This window comes from Dermacentor silvarum, chromosome 2 (assembly GCF_013339745.2).
Source record: "Dermacentor silvarum isolate Dsil-2018 chromosome 2, BIME_Dsil_1.4, whole genome shotgun sequence".
In the NCBI taxonomy this organism is placed as follows: domain Eukaryota; kingdom Metazoa; phylum Arthropoda; class Arachnida; order Ixodida; family Ixodidae; genus Dermacentor; species Dermacentor silvarum.
The window spans coordinates 174,425,511-174,444,508 of record NC_051155.1 but is presented as its reverse complement, the minus strand read 5'-3'; the positions used below and the strand labels follow the sequence as shown (position 1 = coordinate 174,444,508).

Here is an 18,998-nt window from a genome sequence, read left to right as displayed (position 1 = left end):
TCTATGGAGCCAGTTCTAAACGCCTCGTTTGTTACAAAAGCGAGCCCTGAGCCGCGCTGGCCCCGATTGCCATCGAAGGGAACTACTATTCTTTTTTTTTATAGATACTTCCGTTGATTGCGCTGAATCCGACCAAGCACATGCCATGAAGGCAAGGTATGCGTGTATGATGGACGGCTCTGTACGTGTAAACAATGTACTCTGAAGGTGTGTGCAAAACTTCGCGGGCTGAGGCTTGGTGGGAGAGTTTTCTCTTTATGAACGTACCGACAAAGAAGTATTAAGGGATCCGTTAGACTTATCTTCTATTTCACGTTTGCGTGAACGTTCAACGTGTCTTTAGACACTTAGTTTTCCTAACCCCTAGAGGGATGTTGACGACCTCAGCTCGCCATAAGCGATCATCCCTTTTCATGGCTTACGACGAGCCCACCTCATCACATGTATTTTGCCGCTTTCTTAAGGGTTTCTTGTCTACAGGAGACATCAAACAATATTTTTCTCTGTCCATACAAACACGTTGGCAGACGTTCTGTCATCATTGCCTTTTATTGAAGTAGATTTTTCAAACTATTTGCAGTGATATTGTGTGCTTTAACCAAGTCATTGAAGCATATCACATGCCGAAAACGAACCATTTTGATACTTCTGCGCAAACGTTGCGCCGGAATAATGAAAAAAAAAGTCTGTTTGAAAAAACGTGCTGCAAATTCGTGTATGATCTCCAATCTACTAATTACGTGAAAGAAGGCCTCCACAGGTGCGCAGGAAATAACATAGCTGTGCCTGTGTAATTTCGTCCACGTGTCTCATTTAGAGCATTTCGTAATTCCCCTTCTTCCTATCTTCCATTTCTATGTTTTCGTCTCCTCCTTTATAAAGAGCAGGAAGGCGTTGTGCCCCTTCCAGTGGCAGTTGCCAGCCTGCTCCTCCCTTTCCCTTTCCTGTCAAATGTACATGTTATCAAAACAAATAATAATAATAATAATAATAATAATAATAATAATAATAATAATAATAATAATAATAATAATAATAATAATAATAATAATAATAATAATAATAATAATAATAATAATAATAATCCAACTATTTCGAACGAATAGTTGGAAGGCAGTGGAGTACTAGTACGAATGGACATAGTAGGACATCAAATGATTAAACCTGAATGCCTGAATTTTGTCTTTGTCGAAATACGAGCTGACTTGGGCGAGAGACGCGCCTGTGTTTTCGTGCTCGTCGCAACTCCGTCACATGGAATTTCACCGCTAAGTCACCCCGACAAGTGGAAATAGCTAGGCTAAGCTCTGTCCTTGGCTAAGAGAAGTCAAAAAAAGAAAGAAAGAAATTCTCGTCCCGTGAAGTGACGTGCGTCAACGCCGCTGATAGTGTCTGTTGAAACTGTGTAGTGCCAGAAGTTCTGGACTATCATAAGAAGCCAACAGGCAATGAACACAAGGAAATAATAGGGAAGATTATGTATTGCTTGGACTGAAATACAAAAATAATAAGAGCATACAGCTGAACGCAAAACAACTCGCCGTCTGTGGGAGCCGGATCCACATCTTCCGCATTACGCGTGCGATGCCATACGAACTGAGATATACGGCGACGGCTGCTCCCACGCTCAAATTCTTGGCTATTTATGCACGTGTACAAGATCTGACGCTGGCAGCGTCAGCCACTGCCATTTAGATTTCCCTTTACTTTATAATTTCTGTATTTCATTTAAAGCAACAAGTTATCAACCATATGTTCTCATTGGCTTCGTTACTTCTTGGCTTCATACGGTTGTATTTTGTAACAGCGACTCAATTCAGACCACGAAAAGGACATTTGGGATTACTCCAGGCTTAGAAATCGGCTACGGAGCGGTTACACATCGCCCTTATATGTATAATTACACATAACAGTCGTTCTGTTCTGCTATTTCTTGTTCGCATTTCAATTTATGCTGTTAATGCACGGGGAAGAAGGAACAGTAGAAGGAAGGAGGGCTATTGTGATGACGGTGTACGATGAAACGTAGCGTGGTATATTATGCTTCCACTGAGAACAAATGAATGAATGAATGAATGAATGAATGAATGAATGAATGAATGAATGAATGAAAAATGCAGATGGCCTGAGCCGGTTCGTGTCTCTAAAACGACGTCACCCGCACCTGAAGACCTTGCTGGCTGTGGGCGGATGGGCCGAGGGCGGCAAGAAGTACTCAGACATGGTGGGCACACGATCCCGCAGAAAGGTGTTCGTGCAGAGCGCCCTCGAGTGGGTCCTCAAGTACGGCTTCGATGGTTTCGACCTCGACTGGGAGTACCCGGGCGCCAGCGACCGACAGGGAAAGTTCTCCGACAAGGACAACTTCCTCAAACTCGTCAAGGTATAGTGTCCCTCAAAAGTTAGGAAGAGAAACTTTCTGGAGAAATCGCTTTTCTCCAACATTTTGCAACATTTTGCAAATTCTATACGTTATACGCAAAATCAAAGGAGTAATAACGCGTATTCACGAAGTTGTAGAAACTCTACGACACGCATCTAAAAGGATGACACAAAGCAAGTATGAGGACTACGAAACATAACTTGCTTTGATACTAAAGTTAATCTCGAAATGCTGGACCTGCCGTCATCGATGCTGTCATGGCGCCTTGGCACCCAGCGACATTTGCTGACGTCGTGTAACAATAAGGCTGAGTATGCTGATGGTATTCACGAAAAAAAAAAAGAGTGCTAATAGAGCGAGTCAGTATATAATGACGTCATCTGCGCCCACTTTCTGGCTACCGAAACCACAACTGAAATCGTATTCGCAAAGCTTTTCGTTCGCAAGTACCCCTTGCCATTTCCCGCCTTTCAAAGCTAATAATATGGCCAACATCAAGATTGGCTGGAATTAGTTCTTACGAATAATTCTAGCCTAAGATTGTTTTTGTGAATACGGGCACTGGTTCATAGATGCAGATGTCATAGTGCATCATTTGGGATGCTTTGACGCTTGCCAGTATTTATTGCTGGGGTTTAGGGGGTTTGGAACTTTATTTACCACGAAAAAAGACGCACCGGAAATGTCATGTCAGCACTCCTTTTAAAAAAGAAGTTTATGTTAAACGTGTAGGGATAGACACCTCCTCGGTATTGATCGGTAGCTGCGTCTACAATTACTCGTTCATTTATTGTATATGCACACACTGCAACAACAGACACAAGAAAGATCGCACATTCTCAACTTGGCACTACAGCTATTGCCAAAACATTATATTAGTGTATACTGCGGTAGGTCATAGTAGAGTAGATGTTACATATTGAAACATTCGTTAGCACATTGTCACAGGATGAATACATGCGTGTTAAGCCTCGCATAATACGAACTGACCGGCCCTGTAAATGTGTGTCAGAAACATAAAGATTGTCACTCAGCAGAAGCGTCGAGGCTAGCAAAATGATGGTTTTATATTACAATTTTTCGTTATGGTAGAATTGACAAAGGAGCGTGCGATAGATTGTTGCGTCTTGCTGGCGGCAGGATTTGTCCCCTGTTGAGCGGGAGCCTACATCAGTGCGTTTGTATAATGCAAAAGGCGGACAGCAGTAGGGCTGCAGAAAGGAGGACAAAACGAAGAAGGATAGAGTTTGCCCTCGTTCAGTTCATTCCTCTTGGAAGGCCTCTTGGTTTTGTGCAGTTTTGCATACTGCGTTGCGTAAGTGGGCGTCAGATAGTAGGCCTGTATTTGAAATTTCACTTGACAGGTGCTGTGTTTGCCATAAGTAAGGCATGGCGCACGCGTCGTAATCTGTCCAGGAAATGAGGCCCGTGTTCGACGAGCACAAACTCCTCATCACGTGTGCCGTTCCCGTGGCTAAGTTCCGTCTGGATGAAGGCTACGAGGTCGAGCAGCTTGGAAGGTGAGCGCCCGCTGCCGTTAAGGCGTCTATATAAGTTAACTCCAGTTATGTGACTGAAGAAAGATTGAGGTTGCTTGCGTCAATACACTGTGAGGGCAATAGAAAGGAGAAAATCGGACTGTTCTTTTTAGATCCCCTTTGTTCTCACAACTTCTTGCTGTATAAGGGTAGACAAATGAACAACGTAACGTTTTGCTTAGCCTGTTGTGACGACCGCACTGTGAGGGCTTTGGTTTAACTAGTGAGAGTACGAGCACCTATACGAATACAAAAATGGGAGGAGCCCTCATAAGGCGCATTCGGATGCCGTCACAGAAGATCGCTAAAGCCTGCTTTCATGACGGGAAAGGGGAAGGAAAGGCCGATGGTGACCATGCACAAGAATGCAATACTAAAGTTATAAAATGCACCTGCTAACTTATTGAAGCTAGTCAACTCGTTTACCTTCAGGTGGCAGCTGTACAAGTTGCAACATTTGCAAATTACCACTGCACGTTGAGTTAAAACATTGCTTCTTATTGGTCTACTTGGAGGGAGAAGAAAAAGCAGCAGGAGTCCTGACACCGCATTCACAAAGCTGTTTCTGAATGTTTGGGCACCTTCACTATGATTAACTGGGCGTCACTATTTGCTGGCTTTCTTTCTTACAAACTTCTCCTGCGTAAAAAGCGAAACGTGAATTCGGGATCTCGAAGATCGGTTCGCTCATTTTCTTTTCGATTTGCTGTTTCTCTCTTCTTCAGGCTGCTGGACCACATTCACGTGATGTCGTACGATCTACGAGGGAACTGGGCAGGCTTCGCGGACGTGCACAGTCCGCTCTTTAAGCGCCCATTTGACCAGTGGTCCTACGAGAAGCTGAACGTGGTAAGCTGGTAATTCTCATGTCTGCTGTCAGTGACCTATCGGCGAGACGAACATGCATCGTCCACGTATCACACAATAGTGGCCACGATCAGCCCACACACATCCTGTGGGCGCTTGCGTGCAAGTCAGAACACGCGTTTTGTTTTGTTTACATTTGTATAGAGCAGAGCTGCACAATTCAAAACTAGCGAGGACCATAACTATAGCTTCTATGGGAGCCGCAGGGCCTGCACTGTATTGAGAAAGTCTGCATGTTTTGCTTGCGGAAGGGTATGCCTATTTGGTGTAAATCGTTGCTGTCCTCAGGACGTCCTCTATGCCACGTGAATCATTAAGAAGAGAACGCTATATTTATTTTCTTTTTTTACATTTTAAGATTTTACGTGTCAGAACCAGGATATGATAATGAGACACGCCATACTCGGGAAGCCTGGATTAATCACTCAATTACTCAATCACTTTATTTTTCTTAAAGACCCCTGTTGGGGTATTGCATAAAGGGTGGGTTTAAATAATGCAGACATTCACAGTAGTTGCAAATGTTGACGGCAAGTTATAGCGGCGATATGGTGGGGAAGTGCGTTCCACTGAGTTGCTGCTCGTAAAAAAAATGTCACAGTTTCGCCCTAAGGGCGAAGCAATGAATGCGATAGCAACACAGCAATGTCATACGAAGTAAGGTGAGCGGCCTTGGTAGCAATATGAATTGTAGTAAACATGAGCTGATTAAGTAAGCTGGTGTGCTGCGGCGTAAGTAGACCGACATGAAGAGAGACTCGATGACCACGAGAAGGCGCGTGTGAAACGGTGGTGTTGATGAGAAGCGCTTACCGTGGGCAGCGCGTGCGAAGGGACACACCTGTAGTGCTGCACTGCCGATCTGGGCAGCATTGCATGTGTAGCGTGCGTTGGAAAATGTGGCCCGACTATTACTAACTGAATGAACAAGCGTGGTGTGAGCGCGCACAAACAAACATGAATAGATCACACTGAATGACTGTAGCCAACGACTGTCAAAACGCTGGCAGCGAGCGCATACGCCGCGCAGCGGGCGAAGGTACGTGCGGTCTATCCCTTCAACGGAAACTGAGCGGCGCATGCACGGCGCATAAAGGTCAGAGCCGTGTGGAGATAAGAGACGGTGCGGTCGAACGAACGACGAGCGCGGTTGTTGGCAGAGAAGTGCCCCCCCCCCCCCCCCCCCCCCCCCGCTCCCTCCGGCGCTGGCTTTCCGCTTCCTTGCTTGCGCGTGGGAGATTGAGTGCGTTCGCTCTCCGTGATAGCGTGCGTCCCCGCACGCTTCCGCTGGGGCATACGGAATTTTATCTATACGGAACCTCACGGCGACGGTGACGGCGACGCCAACGGCAGAAATCCGGTTGAAGTGTCCATATAATTGCTATCGCAATAAAAATGAATTGGTAAAACTAGTGGTACGGGCACGTGGATGGGAAACTTGAAGCAGATGACCGATGCGAGGGGATCTGCGTGGTGAGAGTGCGCAGATGTATGTTTCCTGTCTAAGTGGTGAATAAATAAACTTGTGAAACAAGGCAAGGCTGGCGACGCTACAGCGAGTAGAAAGATTAGACAAACCGGACTAATATTTTAGAGATGATATTCTAACGTTGTCGGAGTATGAGGAGTGAATAAATCTGGTGGCCCTGTTTTGTACAGCTTCGAGGGCATTTGTTAAATATACTTGATGAGAGTTCCAGGTGGCCGATGCGTATTCCAATTTAGTTCTTATGAGCGAAGTGCATGCTTGTAAATTAACCTATTGTGGGGCGTCCCGCAAGTGACGCTTTAAGAGGCCTAGTGTTTTATTAGCAGATAATATTATGAACGCCAAGATAAATCGGGGTGAATAGTGATTCTTAAGTATTCCTATGACTGGAAAAGGTCAACTGTGGAGTTAACAATTCTGTAATGAAAAACAAAAGGTGTTCATCGTCGGTGAAAAGACATATGCTTAGACTAGTTAGGGTTTAGTGTCACGATTGAGCCACCGCAAACACCAATTTTGCACTTGGTTTAAGTCTGCCTGTATTGATCCTTGGTCAGAAGGGATTGTTACGGAACGGTAAATAACGCAATCATCTGCGAACAGGCGCATACGACAGGACACGTGTTGGGGTAGGTCCTTATTGTAAATGAAGAATAACAAGGGAGCGAGGACGGAACCCTGCGGGATGCCGGAGGTGACTGGAAGTGGGTCGGAAGACTGCTTATTAATGAACACTGATTGAGAACGATGCGTGAGGAATTCAGCAATCCACGCGATGATGTTTGGATACAGGTTCAACTGGGAACGATTAAGAAGTCAGCGTCGATGAGGTATTTTATCGATTGCCGTAGCGAAATCTAGGAAAACGGCGTCAGTTTACAAATTAATGTCAAGGTGAGTGTGCATGTCGTGAAGAAAAATAGCTAGTTGAGTTTCATAGGAAAAGTGCTTGGTGAATTCCATGCTGTGATGGATGGAAGAAGTTATTGGAATCTAAAAATTGCATGATTTGGGAGTAAATGACATGGTCCATGAGTTTGCAGGGCACACTTGTCAATGAAATGGGGCGATAATTAAGACGTGAATCGGCAGTACCTGTTTTGTGGACTGGACTGGCCTTCCACACTTTCAGTCGTCTGGTAAGGTTCCTTCAGAGAGTGACTGCGAGAAAAAAGAAAATCTGAACAGGGTAGTTAAGTGTTTTTAAAATTTTTTTAGTGGATGTCATCTATACTAGAGGCGGATGAAATCTTTATTTTGTCAATTACTCTTAAGTTTACACTACTGATGAATGTTATGGCTTCCATAGCTGTAGTACTAATAAATTGTAAAGGAAATCATAGCGCATCAGATTCGTCAGTAAAAACGGATGATAATGCGGTGTTAAACGTGTTTGCAGTCAGTATCGGACATGATTTCGCCGGAATCCTTAGTGATGGGGAGAGTGCTCGTTTCCTTTGGGTTTATCACCTTCCAAAATTTCTTCGGGTTGTCCGCTATAGTTTTTGGTATATCTACTGCGTAGATGTACCAAAAACTATTTTTGAATGAATTTTTTGCTTACTTCGGCAAGTTTATGTTTAAATATTGTCCACGTTTCATTTACACTTCTGGTATGAGAAGATGTTTCAAGGATTGGCAGGAAGCTAGTCATTTCAGCCTCGATTGCTTCGCAGTTTCCCCTGTCGTAGGGCTTTACAGTTTTCTCGGAAGCTTGTCTTAATACTGGCGAGAAGTTAAAATTGACATGAATTACATTATGGTCGATGATTTCTCGGAGGCATGTAATGATCGAATTCTAGGCTGTCAGGGTGAGTGGTCAGTATTAGATCTATTTTCCATGCTATTCGTGTCAGTTCTGTTATTAATTGTGTCAAATTAAAATTCAGGTAGATATCAAAAAACTCACTCGGCTCTTGACTGACTATGGGTTGGGGCTGACTCTTCCACTTTATATTAAGGTAGTTCCCAAAGTCCCCAAAAAGAATGATGTGTGCCCTGGGGTGCTTTGAGGCTAGCTTTCAGGCTATATTAATTTTGACCCTCTGGTTTTTTTTAACTTGCACCTAATGCACGGTACACATGAGTTTGTGTATTTTGCCCCCATCGGTGGAATCCTCTGAGTGGAATCTCCTGGTTACGCAGGGCATATGTGATTTAACCCAAGCGACCCAAACTGATTTCGAATATCAGATATTTTCCCTTCATTTCTCTTTGGAATCTAAACGCAAGTTTTACAGCATTGCTATGGTGCCAAGTCTAGTTTGAACGAGGTTCTTATAAAACCAAACTGATGGGCTGCCCCCTGTGCATGGTTTTTGGCTGCAGCGAAAACTGTGGGTCTGCAAGTCTGTGAGCTCTAGCGGTGGAGTCAGTCTTCCGGCGTAGCAGAGAAAGGATCGCGAAACAGGTTGTCGCTCTGTTTCTCATGTTCGGATAACTTGAGACACCATGGAAAGTGCGTGAAAAGATTCTCGACATGTTCCTTGTGGCACATTCGTCTGTTCGTTTTGGAACGTTCCAAAGAGCTTGGGTGGCGCGCGTTCGGCTGCTCAAAATCGAGCGCTCGGAACACACTCGGCTGGTTGTTTCAGAGCGAATACGGACATGGTGAGTCGGGTAAGCAGCACGTCAAAAAGTCGGCTCGCAAATCCTTCGTCACTTCTTCTTGAAATGCGTCGAGAAAGAGCGGCTTGTTATTTGTGTCGGCCTAGTATGAAGCACTCGAGCCAGTGTTACTAGATTCAAACCTTGATTGCCGTTCGCTCCCAACTCGCTGATGTGGGATGTGATTTGCGAAGCTTGAAAAGTGGCGAACGCTACAAGCCAAAGCGTCGGTTCGCAGCCACTACCTCCTTCGATCGACATTCAATCGGTACCTGAAGTGGCGAAACGCTTGTTCGATTCAAATACGTATATGGACGTTGGTTACCGGGACGAATGCGCATCGATTTGCAAACAATGATACCACACTCCCACATGCTTTTTATGATTTATTTATGTGCATAACGCTGTCAGGGATTCATTGCGTGCGTCAGTCGCGCTTGGCTACTCAATTGATGCTTCTCTCGTCGCAACGCCATGAAGTGAATGTCGCATCAGAATACCCACCCAAGTCTGAATCAGGCTGCGGGCCAAAAAAAGAAAAAAAAAAAGAAAAAGGTAGCGGGCCGCATGTTGTGCAGTTTCGGTATAGATCGTCATGTAGGAACGCTTTAGACAGTACTCGCGCTGCGTAGCGCGGACACAGCTGGCTCTGCAGGAAGTTATTCTGTTGTTTGTGAGAATGGGCTTTCAGAAGGACAAATATACAAGCTTTAGTGGCATGCCAGAGATGTTATTCTGGCTGATCGTCTGGAATGCTACTCCATGTGCTGGGGGATAATTGTGATCCACACAGCGATCCCATGAACACTAGAAAGGCACATACACAATAGATATATTTACAAAGTTTCGTTAAAGCTTGTGGCCCGCAACAACATCAGCAGCGCTTTCGTGGCGCGCAACCGGCAGGTGGTGTTTTGCCACGCTACAGCCACATATCGCGCACTTGATTTCTGTCCCACTTACCAAGGACAGCACTCTACACCAGGAAAGTCTCACCATTTGGCGGAAAGGCTCTTCCCTCCCCCTTCTGCGCCGGTCTGCTTCTCCAATATTGCCAATAATATAGACGTCGGTTCAAATATACGCAGAGAAATGACAACATCCGCGAAAAATGGAACAGTTTGAAGTTATTAACAATATGCTGACTTTTTCATGTGCAGTATCCACAAGGCTCTTTGTTACCTTCGCCACCACCACCATTAGCTAGCATCTGTTCTAGAATACAGGCCCAATGCCCGTATTCACAAAAGCCACTTACGCTAGAATTGCTCGTAAGAAAAAAAAATCAGCCAGTCCTGATGCTGAGAGAGAGAGAGAGAGAGAGAGATAAATGAGATGCGAAAGGCAGGGAGGTGATGCTGAACACACTATTAACGAAGGCAGTTGGCCAATAACAATAAAAAATGTGGTTGATCCCTCTTATATAGGAATCGGTATAGAACACGAAAGTGAAACGTGTCTTCACAGAAGTAGTGTAATGTTTATTGCACATTGATATATAATGTCTATTGGTGTTTTGTGGCTAAAGCGCCCTTAGGCGTTGATGCACCCACGCTGACGCCTGGTGGCACGTCTCCTCCATCACGACTACCAACGTCGATGACCATGAGCAACCGTCGTGCATATGGAAGCTGCACTACGCTGCACACGCTAGCACAACGCGAAAGACGAAGCACGTAACTGACACACTAATACAACGCGCAAGACAAAGCACGTAACTGAATCGTCACCGAGTCAAATCAGCGCGTACAGCGCGTCGTAATTGCAGCCTCCGCGATCAACTTCAGAAACATTTTCAGAGCTAATTGCGGAGGCCACGCTCCGCTGTGCTGAGTACGGTGAACGCCACCTAGTAGTTGGTAGTGCTTCTTGATGCCAGCGTCCCTTCGAATGCTGGCATCGAGGCGTCGTAGTGCTGAGACCACCGAAGCGTTCACTGTCGGTGCGCGTTAGTGTCATAATGCAGTACTTCTCTTTTCTGCTCGTAGGCGGCGGCACCGCCCCGAGCAAGAGCGCGGGTACACGGAGGAGTGTTAGATATATAAGGCGCGTCTGTGTAGCTCTCTGCAAATGCGTTTGTGGCGCAATGGGTTAAACGCTCGGCGATCTATCGTCGCGGACCGAGAGGTCGTGGGTTCGATTTCCAAATTTTGCATGTTTGTGGAACTTTTTCTTCTGGTTTCTTTCTTTGTATTATGTTCGTGTATGTTCGTGTGACGTATTTCCGTGACGGAAATACGTCAGTGAAGTCTTGGTGGACCCCGGCATAAAACACTTTCGTGTTAAAAAATGAAGAAACCTCCCTTTCGAGAGGAAAACTTTGTGAACACGGTCCCAGATTTCCATGCAGCATCTCACTACACGTTTCTTCTCGTGGCTTTGGACGTGAAGAGCAATTGTAGGATGCTCGCCAATTTGTCGGCGTATGTGCTGAAGCAAAGTAATCTAGAACCAGTGGCGAATCCAATAGAAAGTAGAAGCGCATGGCGAAACGCAAGGCACATGCTCTATGTATACAAGGCGAGGTGACAGAGGCTGCGCATTTTGAGGGCATAGCATCCACTTGACAAGCTGTAACCGCCCTTGGTTAACAAAGAAGCTCGAGAACAAGTTAAGGACCACGCAAAGACCAACGGAACGAAAAATTTTAGGCCTAGCGTTAAGAGGAAGAGAGCGGTGTGGATCAGGGAGCAAACGGGGATAGCTGATATTCTAGCTGACATTAGGAGAAGGAAATGGAGCTGGGCAGACCATGTAATGCGTAAGGTAGATAACAGGTGGCCATTAGAGTTACATAATGGGTTCCAAGAGAAGGGAAGCGCAGTCGAGGGCGGCAGAAAAGTAGGTGGGTTGATGAAGTTAGGAAATTTGCAGGCCCAAGTTGGAATCAGCTAGCGTAAGACAGGAGTAATTGGAGATCGTAGCGAGAGGCCTTCGTCCTGCAGTGTACATAAATATAGGCTGCTGATGATAATGATAAACCGTCCTTGCGTGTTTTCAGCATGACGGCCTACGCCTGTGGGCCGATCGCGGCGCCCCGCGCCACAAGCTGATCGTAGGCGTCCCGCTCTACGGCCGTACCTACACCCTGGGCAGCCAGGATAATCACGGACTCCGCGCACCCGTCAAGAAGTGGCTCAACGGAGGGACACCGGGCCGCTTCACTAACGAGACTGGCTTCCAGGCGTACTTCGAGGTATGAACCCGAGTTCCGCCCATGAGCATGTGCGAGTTGGTTTTGACTACAGCGAAAAAGATTCATGTAACCAGCATGTGTGAGTAAGTGGCGTGATTTGATGTTCCTACGTAAAGTGCTGTGCCTAATATACGTGGGCAGGTTGGTTAAGCGCCAATGTGAAAACATGGATTCAAGTAGCATATAAATGATATAATAAAGTGCGCTTTCATTTCATTCCATCTGTGCGAGCTTCGAACTTCTCTCTGAGCTTATATGCTTGAGCAGAGCAATATAAATTACAACGTTATAGGCCGTATAGCGGCCTTCGGAGAGCCGGAACGTTCTGTGACACCATCTTCCGTAAGCTTCCGTCGGATGAAGCACGTTGGATAAATGTAAGCTTGTCTGCCGTGTTAACACTGCAAAAGGCAGCGCAGAAGCATTTTTAAAGAAACTGTACTCTTTCTCAAGAGGTAAATGAATCGCGCGGCAATGAACTAACAAAACGCGTTGAATGCTCCATAAACGTTTTTCCTAGGCGTTCAAAATGCTGAGAAAATTGCAGGCAGCACGCGCAAACTTCTTCGACATCGTCACTGCCTGTCTACTGATCCCCCCCCCCCCCCCCCCTTTATCAGTTATTTGTCCCAGACCCTATTTACTAATATTATGCATTAAACATGGTTCGCCTTGAGAGCGGGTCATACATGAGCCGCCATGACAATTGCGTGGCTGAGCGGCCGCATGAGACCGGAACTGAGAGAAACCATTCATCGATAATCGTTCAAATTCGCCTTCGCGCGCTTTCTCAGGTGTGCGAGAATGTTCTCAAGAACGGCTGGACGCGCGAATGGGACGACATGGGAAAGTGCCCGTACGCTTACAAGGACAACCAGTGGGTCGGCTACGAGGACGAGAAGAGCATCGCAATCAAGGTACGTCCGCTGGACATGCTGTCTTCGCATTACGAGGAGCTACACCTTTTCTCTGAACTGCACTTGATTTATCGGCTGTTACAAACCCGATGATATTCCCTAGTCTTTCCCGTACCGGCTGTACACACGTGACATGAAAACTTAAGCGTCGCAATGTAAAGTATTTAATTATGATCACGAATTGTAGGGTTGAAAGCAGCGCTTTTTAATAATGAACACCTCCAGAAAGGAGAGGATAAATTGCTTTGACGATTTGAACCACCGAGGTATCGCAAGTAAAAAAAAAATGTTATTGATAGGAAGAGTGGGGTACAAACGACGTGTTACAACAAAGTGCTATAGTTAATAAATAAAACACAAATTCAAATAAATTATTGAAGAGATAGTTGATGGTATGGGTGGCGGCATAGTGGTAGAAATTATTAGGCAACATTGCTTTACTTTTTTACTGATTTGCACTCATGTTCACATGCCGTTATGAGACATTGTTTGCTCTTTCGAGGGCTATGCGTTTGAACGGGAATGCAGGCAGCTCAATGAGAGCACGGAAAGCTGAACCGACGCATAATGCTTTAATCTTTTTCACAGGGGTGGTTTCAAAATTTACTTTATCCGTAACAGATGCTGTGAAGAAGCCTGCAGGGCCGTGCAGAATATTTGCCATCTGTGTATTTTGTGACGAACGCAGCGATGGGTGCTAAGGGACATGGACGACCGACGCACCAGTCCCGATAATGTTACGATGTCAATGGTGTCCTGCACACTTGCATAAGTATTGGCTGCGGTTACGCGCTGCCTAGTAATTGCATAGAGAACACGCGATTAGCACTCGTAGATCCAGCAGAAGCACTAGTAGTACCCGCCGGGGTGGCTCAGTCAGCTAAGGCGTTGCGCTGTTGAGCACGAGGTCGCGGGATCGAATGCCGGCCGCGGCGGTCGCATTTCGATGGAGGCGAAATGCAAAAACGCCCTGTGTGCTTGTGTTGTAGTGCACGTTAAAGAACCCCAGGTGGTCAAAATTAATCCGGAGCCCTCCACTACGGTGTGCCTCATAATCAGAACTGCTTCTGGCACGTAAAAACCCAGAAAGAAGAAGAAGCGCTAGTGCGAGCACTCTGTAACGTAGGTACACAGATGGAATTTGAGCTCGGTACCTAGAAAGATGGCTGGACGTTCATGTGAGGCCACATCATAAATCACGGCCAACGCTCGCCAAGAGCGCGAACAAGTCGTACGAACTCGGCAAACGGCGTTCACTACCGACGTCATATCAGGCTAAGTGTTCGCATTTATGTCGCGAACTCCAAGACCACGCACACACACACACGCACACGCACGCACGCACACACACACACACACACACACACACACACACACACACACACACACACACACACACACCACACACACACACACACACACACACACACACACACATATATATATATATGCAGAGAGAGAGAGCAAGGAGAGAAATTGCAGGGAGATCAACCACACAAGAGTCCGGTTTGCTACCCTACACTGGGGGTAAGTGAAAGGGGGAATAGAAAGAGGAAAAGAGTGAGAGAGTGAGCACTGAGTACACGTGGGATGATGCACAGGGACGCTATAAGCGGTCTCTTAAACCGGTGCACTTCAAGTAGCGCACTAGTGCACGAATCGCTTTTTGTGCCAGTGACGGGTGTAGCTATGGTCCAAGTATCGTTGACTCAGAGAACGGTCTCGAGTCCAGTCGGTTCATAGTTGTCCTGAGGGAGAGGCGTTGTACGTCGTAGCGAGGACACGTACGCAATAGGTGCTCGATGGTTTCCTCGCACCCACAGGAGTCGCACATAGGGCTCTCGGCCATTCCCATACGATAGGAGCAAGCGTTTGTGAACTCCACGACCAGCCACAAGCGCCACAGCAAGGTTGTATCGCCGCGGGAAAGGCTAGATGGCAGTTGTAGCCGTAGCAGGGGATCAAGCTTATGCAATCGGCAATTGAAGGTACTTGAACTCCAGAAAGCTTAAGACTTGTGTGCAAGCAGACGAAGTTCCCTGGCAGTGTCCGTTTTCGCCAAAGGTATTGCACGTGTCTGGGTGTCTTCTTGGGCAGGCCGGGTAGCTCTGTCAGCGAAGTCGTTGCCGACGATGCCACAGTGAGCAGGAATCAAGTGAAAGGTTATGTGGTGCCCTGTTTCCAGAGCATGGTGGTGAACTTTCCTGATGTCGGATATCACCTGCTCGTAAGTTCTGCGATGTAAGGCAGACTTGCATGATACTGTGAAGAGCTGCCGTAGAGTCATAAAATATGACCCATTGCTGTACTGGCTCCTCAGTGACGTCGGTCACAGTTGCATAGATGGCTGCAAGTTCTGCCAACGTAGATGTAGTCATATGTGACAATTTGAATTTTACTGTAAACTTTTTGGCTGGAACGACGAACGCGGCAGTGGAGCTGGCAGGTGAGGTCGAACCGTCGGTATATGTACCTATGTATGCAGTCATGATATGTCTGGTGCGGTAATAGGAGCGTCAGTTGTGTCAGAGCCGGCGACGGATGATTGGCCTTCATTGTAATTCCGGGAATAGCAAAATTATATATATATATATATATATATATATATATATATATATATATAGTACGGTGCCTACGCGTCACGCATGCCACACATTAGAGTTAACTTGTTGGACGCGAACGGTTGGACGCGAACTTTTTCTGGTTTGCGCGTCCCTGGGCAAACGTATTTCTGAGTGTGGAGGCGCAGAAAGCGAGTGTGGGTGGAGCTTGTACTTAATTCTCAGGTTACTCACCGAACATAAAAGTTTATCTATGTCGACTTTCTGAGCATGCCATCTCTTGAACATTTGTGAACGCAGATGGAGTACATCAAGAAAGAAGGCTACGGTGGCGCCATGGTCTGGGCAGTGGACATGGACGACTACCGGGGCGACTGCAGCGAAGGTCGCCGGAACCCGTTGATGACGATCATACACGAAGCCATCAGCGGATACCGTGTGCCGGCTCCCGAGCAAGTCACAACGGACGCGCGCGTCAGAGGCGGAGCCTCCACGTCCACGACCACGAGTACGACCGTGAAGCCGAGACCTCGACCTCCACCAGGAAGCACGCCCGACTGCTCGGACTACTCGTGGCAATTTTATCCGCACGAGACGGAGTGCTCTAAGTAAGTACGCGGTGGCCAGGTCTCATTTTCAACTGCACTCCGAGGAGAGCTAACTGTTTGCTCTGTCAGAACCGGAGACTAAAGTTTCTCAGCATTCAAAGGGGATGGGGGGGGTCAGGGGGTACAATTTCACGGCCATGCAGAACCAGTAAGTTGTGTGTGTACGTGACACCTTCCTTTATGCAATTGTTAATGTAAACACTGACCCTTGAGAAAGTACCTTTGCGAAATTGAATTAGTGATGGCTGTAAGCAGCATGAGAGAGCAAGTAGCAGACTGCTATCCGTGCAGCCAAACTGATTGTACGGATAGCTTTTATTCAAATATATTTCAGGAACATTGTACAATCGAAACCTTCGGCTTCTTATATTGATCGCACATACTCAACATTGGTAAAGGGAGGCCGAGACCAATCCACCATAATCACTTGCGTGGCCTTTTAGGCCAAATGGTAGCACTGTATGACGGTAATGTTCGAATAAAAAAAAAAGAATTCACGAATACACTCGAGAGTAATTCCAGAGATAGAAGCTACCAATTTATTTATGTAGTTTGAGATAAACGTGAGATGAGAACTGCTTTCAAGTTTTTTAGTGACAAATATTATAAACATTTTGCTGCAATCGCGGCCGTGCCGACACTGGTGATAGCAGCCAAGGTATACACAAGTGCGGGTATCGACACCTTGGTCTAGTTCGTATACTTGCACATTAAAAGAGAATAGCTCTAAACAGAAAGGTGTAAAGACAATTAAGAGACTGTATCGGCGTTAGTCATGTTTCCTTTCCAGTGCGCATCGCTGATTTTCGCTGTTGTACTGCAATATCCTGAGATTGTCAATCTCTTTCTCTAAAATGTTCGTCAGCGATATTGCAGAACACATTCGATAAATCTCAGTAACTTTTTCCAGGTAACTTATGCTGCCCGTCATCGCTTGTCAATTCAAGGACAAGTGTTTTTACAGTCTGATCGAGAATCGATCGTTTGCACGCGAAATTTGCACTATAGCTTTGCATAAAACCCCTGGCTTCCTGCAAAAGGTTATTTGGCCTTGGCCTACGCGCACAGGCCTGTTCTCTCAGGAAACGAAAAGAACACGGGTGACACACACTAACTGATCAGCGTCCCACTAAAACGCTTATAACATTGTTGCGTAATACGGGCCTCAACGAGACTCTGCAAATAACTGTCAGTGCATTTAATACGATGTATGTGTTAATTTGTGTGTGCTTTGTTTTTATATCTCACCCCCTATTATTTTCATCCCTTACCACATCACATGGAATCATCCCTTACCATATCACCATAGCTTTCTAAACACAGCCAAATTAGGCTCTGCACGCATGCGAAATCCTTACACATTGTTACATTTATAACGCAATATTTTGTTGAAAATGATGAATTCCTAAAGTTACAAAGCCGTTCGAAGCCGAAAGAACGACGTTTAGGCAAATCCATGTACGGCCAATATTCCCATACCGACTGAACCGCAATGCTCGCAGTTCCCGTGGACACTAGCGCCACATTTCCCTCTAGTGATTTTTTGGAGGAAACTCTAGGCGATTTCCAATTTTAAGGTTACAAGGCTGCGAACGGGGTGATGGGGGCGTAACGAGTGAATGGATGTACGTCTATAAGCTGCGTCTGCTCTGCGTTCGTGCCACAGCTAAGTACAGTTGCCTGCTTCGCAACCGTGACACTTGCCCTCAACTGTCCGCAGGTACTACCAGTGTAGTCACGGGAAGCCTATGCTGCGCAGCTGCATCCGTGGTACCGTTTGGGACATCGACCGTAACATCTGCAACTGGCCGCAGAACGCCAATCGCGAGGAGTGCGTGTCTGCAAAGGACGAGGAGGAAGACGACGAGGACGACCGGATTAAATGACGAAGGAACGTGTGGGGTGCTTTCCTATCTCCTGTATATGACGACGGTTTCTCCGCTACGAGTGCCCGTATTACGTCTACCTAAATCAAAGAGAACATGTGATCTTGAAGTATATTTTCCTGAAATGTTTATTTTTCTGGACGTTTTGAGCCATTACCACTGTGTGATATGGTGCGCCTGGCGCCTGTCGCTTGGAGCATGACGCAGGCACTACAATTCCTGGCTGTTTACGAACAGGCCGATGAAAAGATTAAGAGCACGATTCATCCTGTAAGGTTGAAGCTTTGCTCAAGTGCCTCAGTGTGAGTGGTTACAATGCTTAAAAAAACAATGCAATAAACACTCCTGTTTTCACTGCCTAGCGTGCTCCATTTTTGACTACGAGCTGTCGTTCCGAGGAACGTTTCGGGCAGTACAATTGTGTCACAGAAATTAAAATAAAAAAGGAAAGTAAACAGCTTAGGGGTCTGGCTTCTATACGATTGGTTTTGAGAAGCCACTGAATATTGACAAGTATATATGTCCTTTTTATGTGCTTTCAACATACAAAGTTTATGACTCAAGACTGACGAAGCACAGCAGAATGTTCAGTCTTGTGCTACAAAGGAGTTTTAATTCAGTAACACTTGCATTCATTATCATCGTCATCATCAACATACTTTTATATCCACTGCAGGACAAAGGCCTCTCCTAGCGATCTACAGTTATCCATTTCTTGCGCTAGCTGGTGCCAAGTTGTACTTGCAAATTTTCTAACATCATCACACCACCTAATTTTCTGCTGTGCCCGACTGCGCTTGGCTTTCTTTCGCACCCATTCTGTAACTCTAATGGTCCACGTTTATCTGTCCTTCGTATTTCATGGCCAACTCAGCAAATTTTTTTCTCTCAATGTGAACTAGAATATCGGTTACCTCCCTTTAATCTCCGATCCGCACTACTCTCT

The 18,998-nt window shown here is 46.1% G+C and overlaps 1 protein-coding gene across 1 annotated transcript in view; it reads left to right on the top strand.

The window, feature by feature from the left end:
- LOC119440575 (uncharacterized) overlaps positions 1 to 18,407 on the top strand; it is a 74,781-nt gene extending 56,374 nt beyond the window's left edge. Inside the window, exons 12-18 of the mRNA XM_049662971.1 lie at positions 2,121 to 2,383; positions 3,800 to 3,903; positions 4,647 to 4,770; positions 11,886 to 12,080; positions 12,875 to 12,997; positions 15,859 to 16,166; positions 17,887 to 18,407. Coding sequence (XP_049518928.1) covers positions 2,121 to 2,383; positions 3,800 to 3,903; positions 4,647 to 4,770; positions 11,886 to 12,080; positions 12,875 to 12,997; positions 15,859 to 16,166; positions 17,887 to 18,052 — 1,283 coding nt within the window. The 3' untranslated portion in view covers positions 18,053 to 18,407. The remainder of the gene's footprint in view (positions 1 to 2,120; positions 2,384 to 3,799; positions 3,904 to 4,646; positions 4,771 to 11,885; positions 12,081 to 12,874; positions 12,998 to 15,858; positions 16,167 to 17,886) is intronic.
- Positions 18,408 to 18,998: the final 591 nt, after the last annotated feature.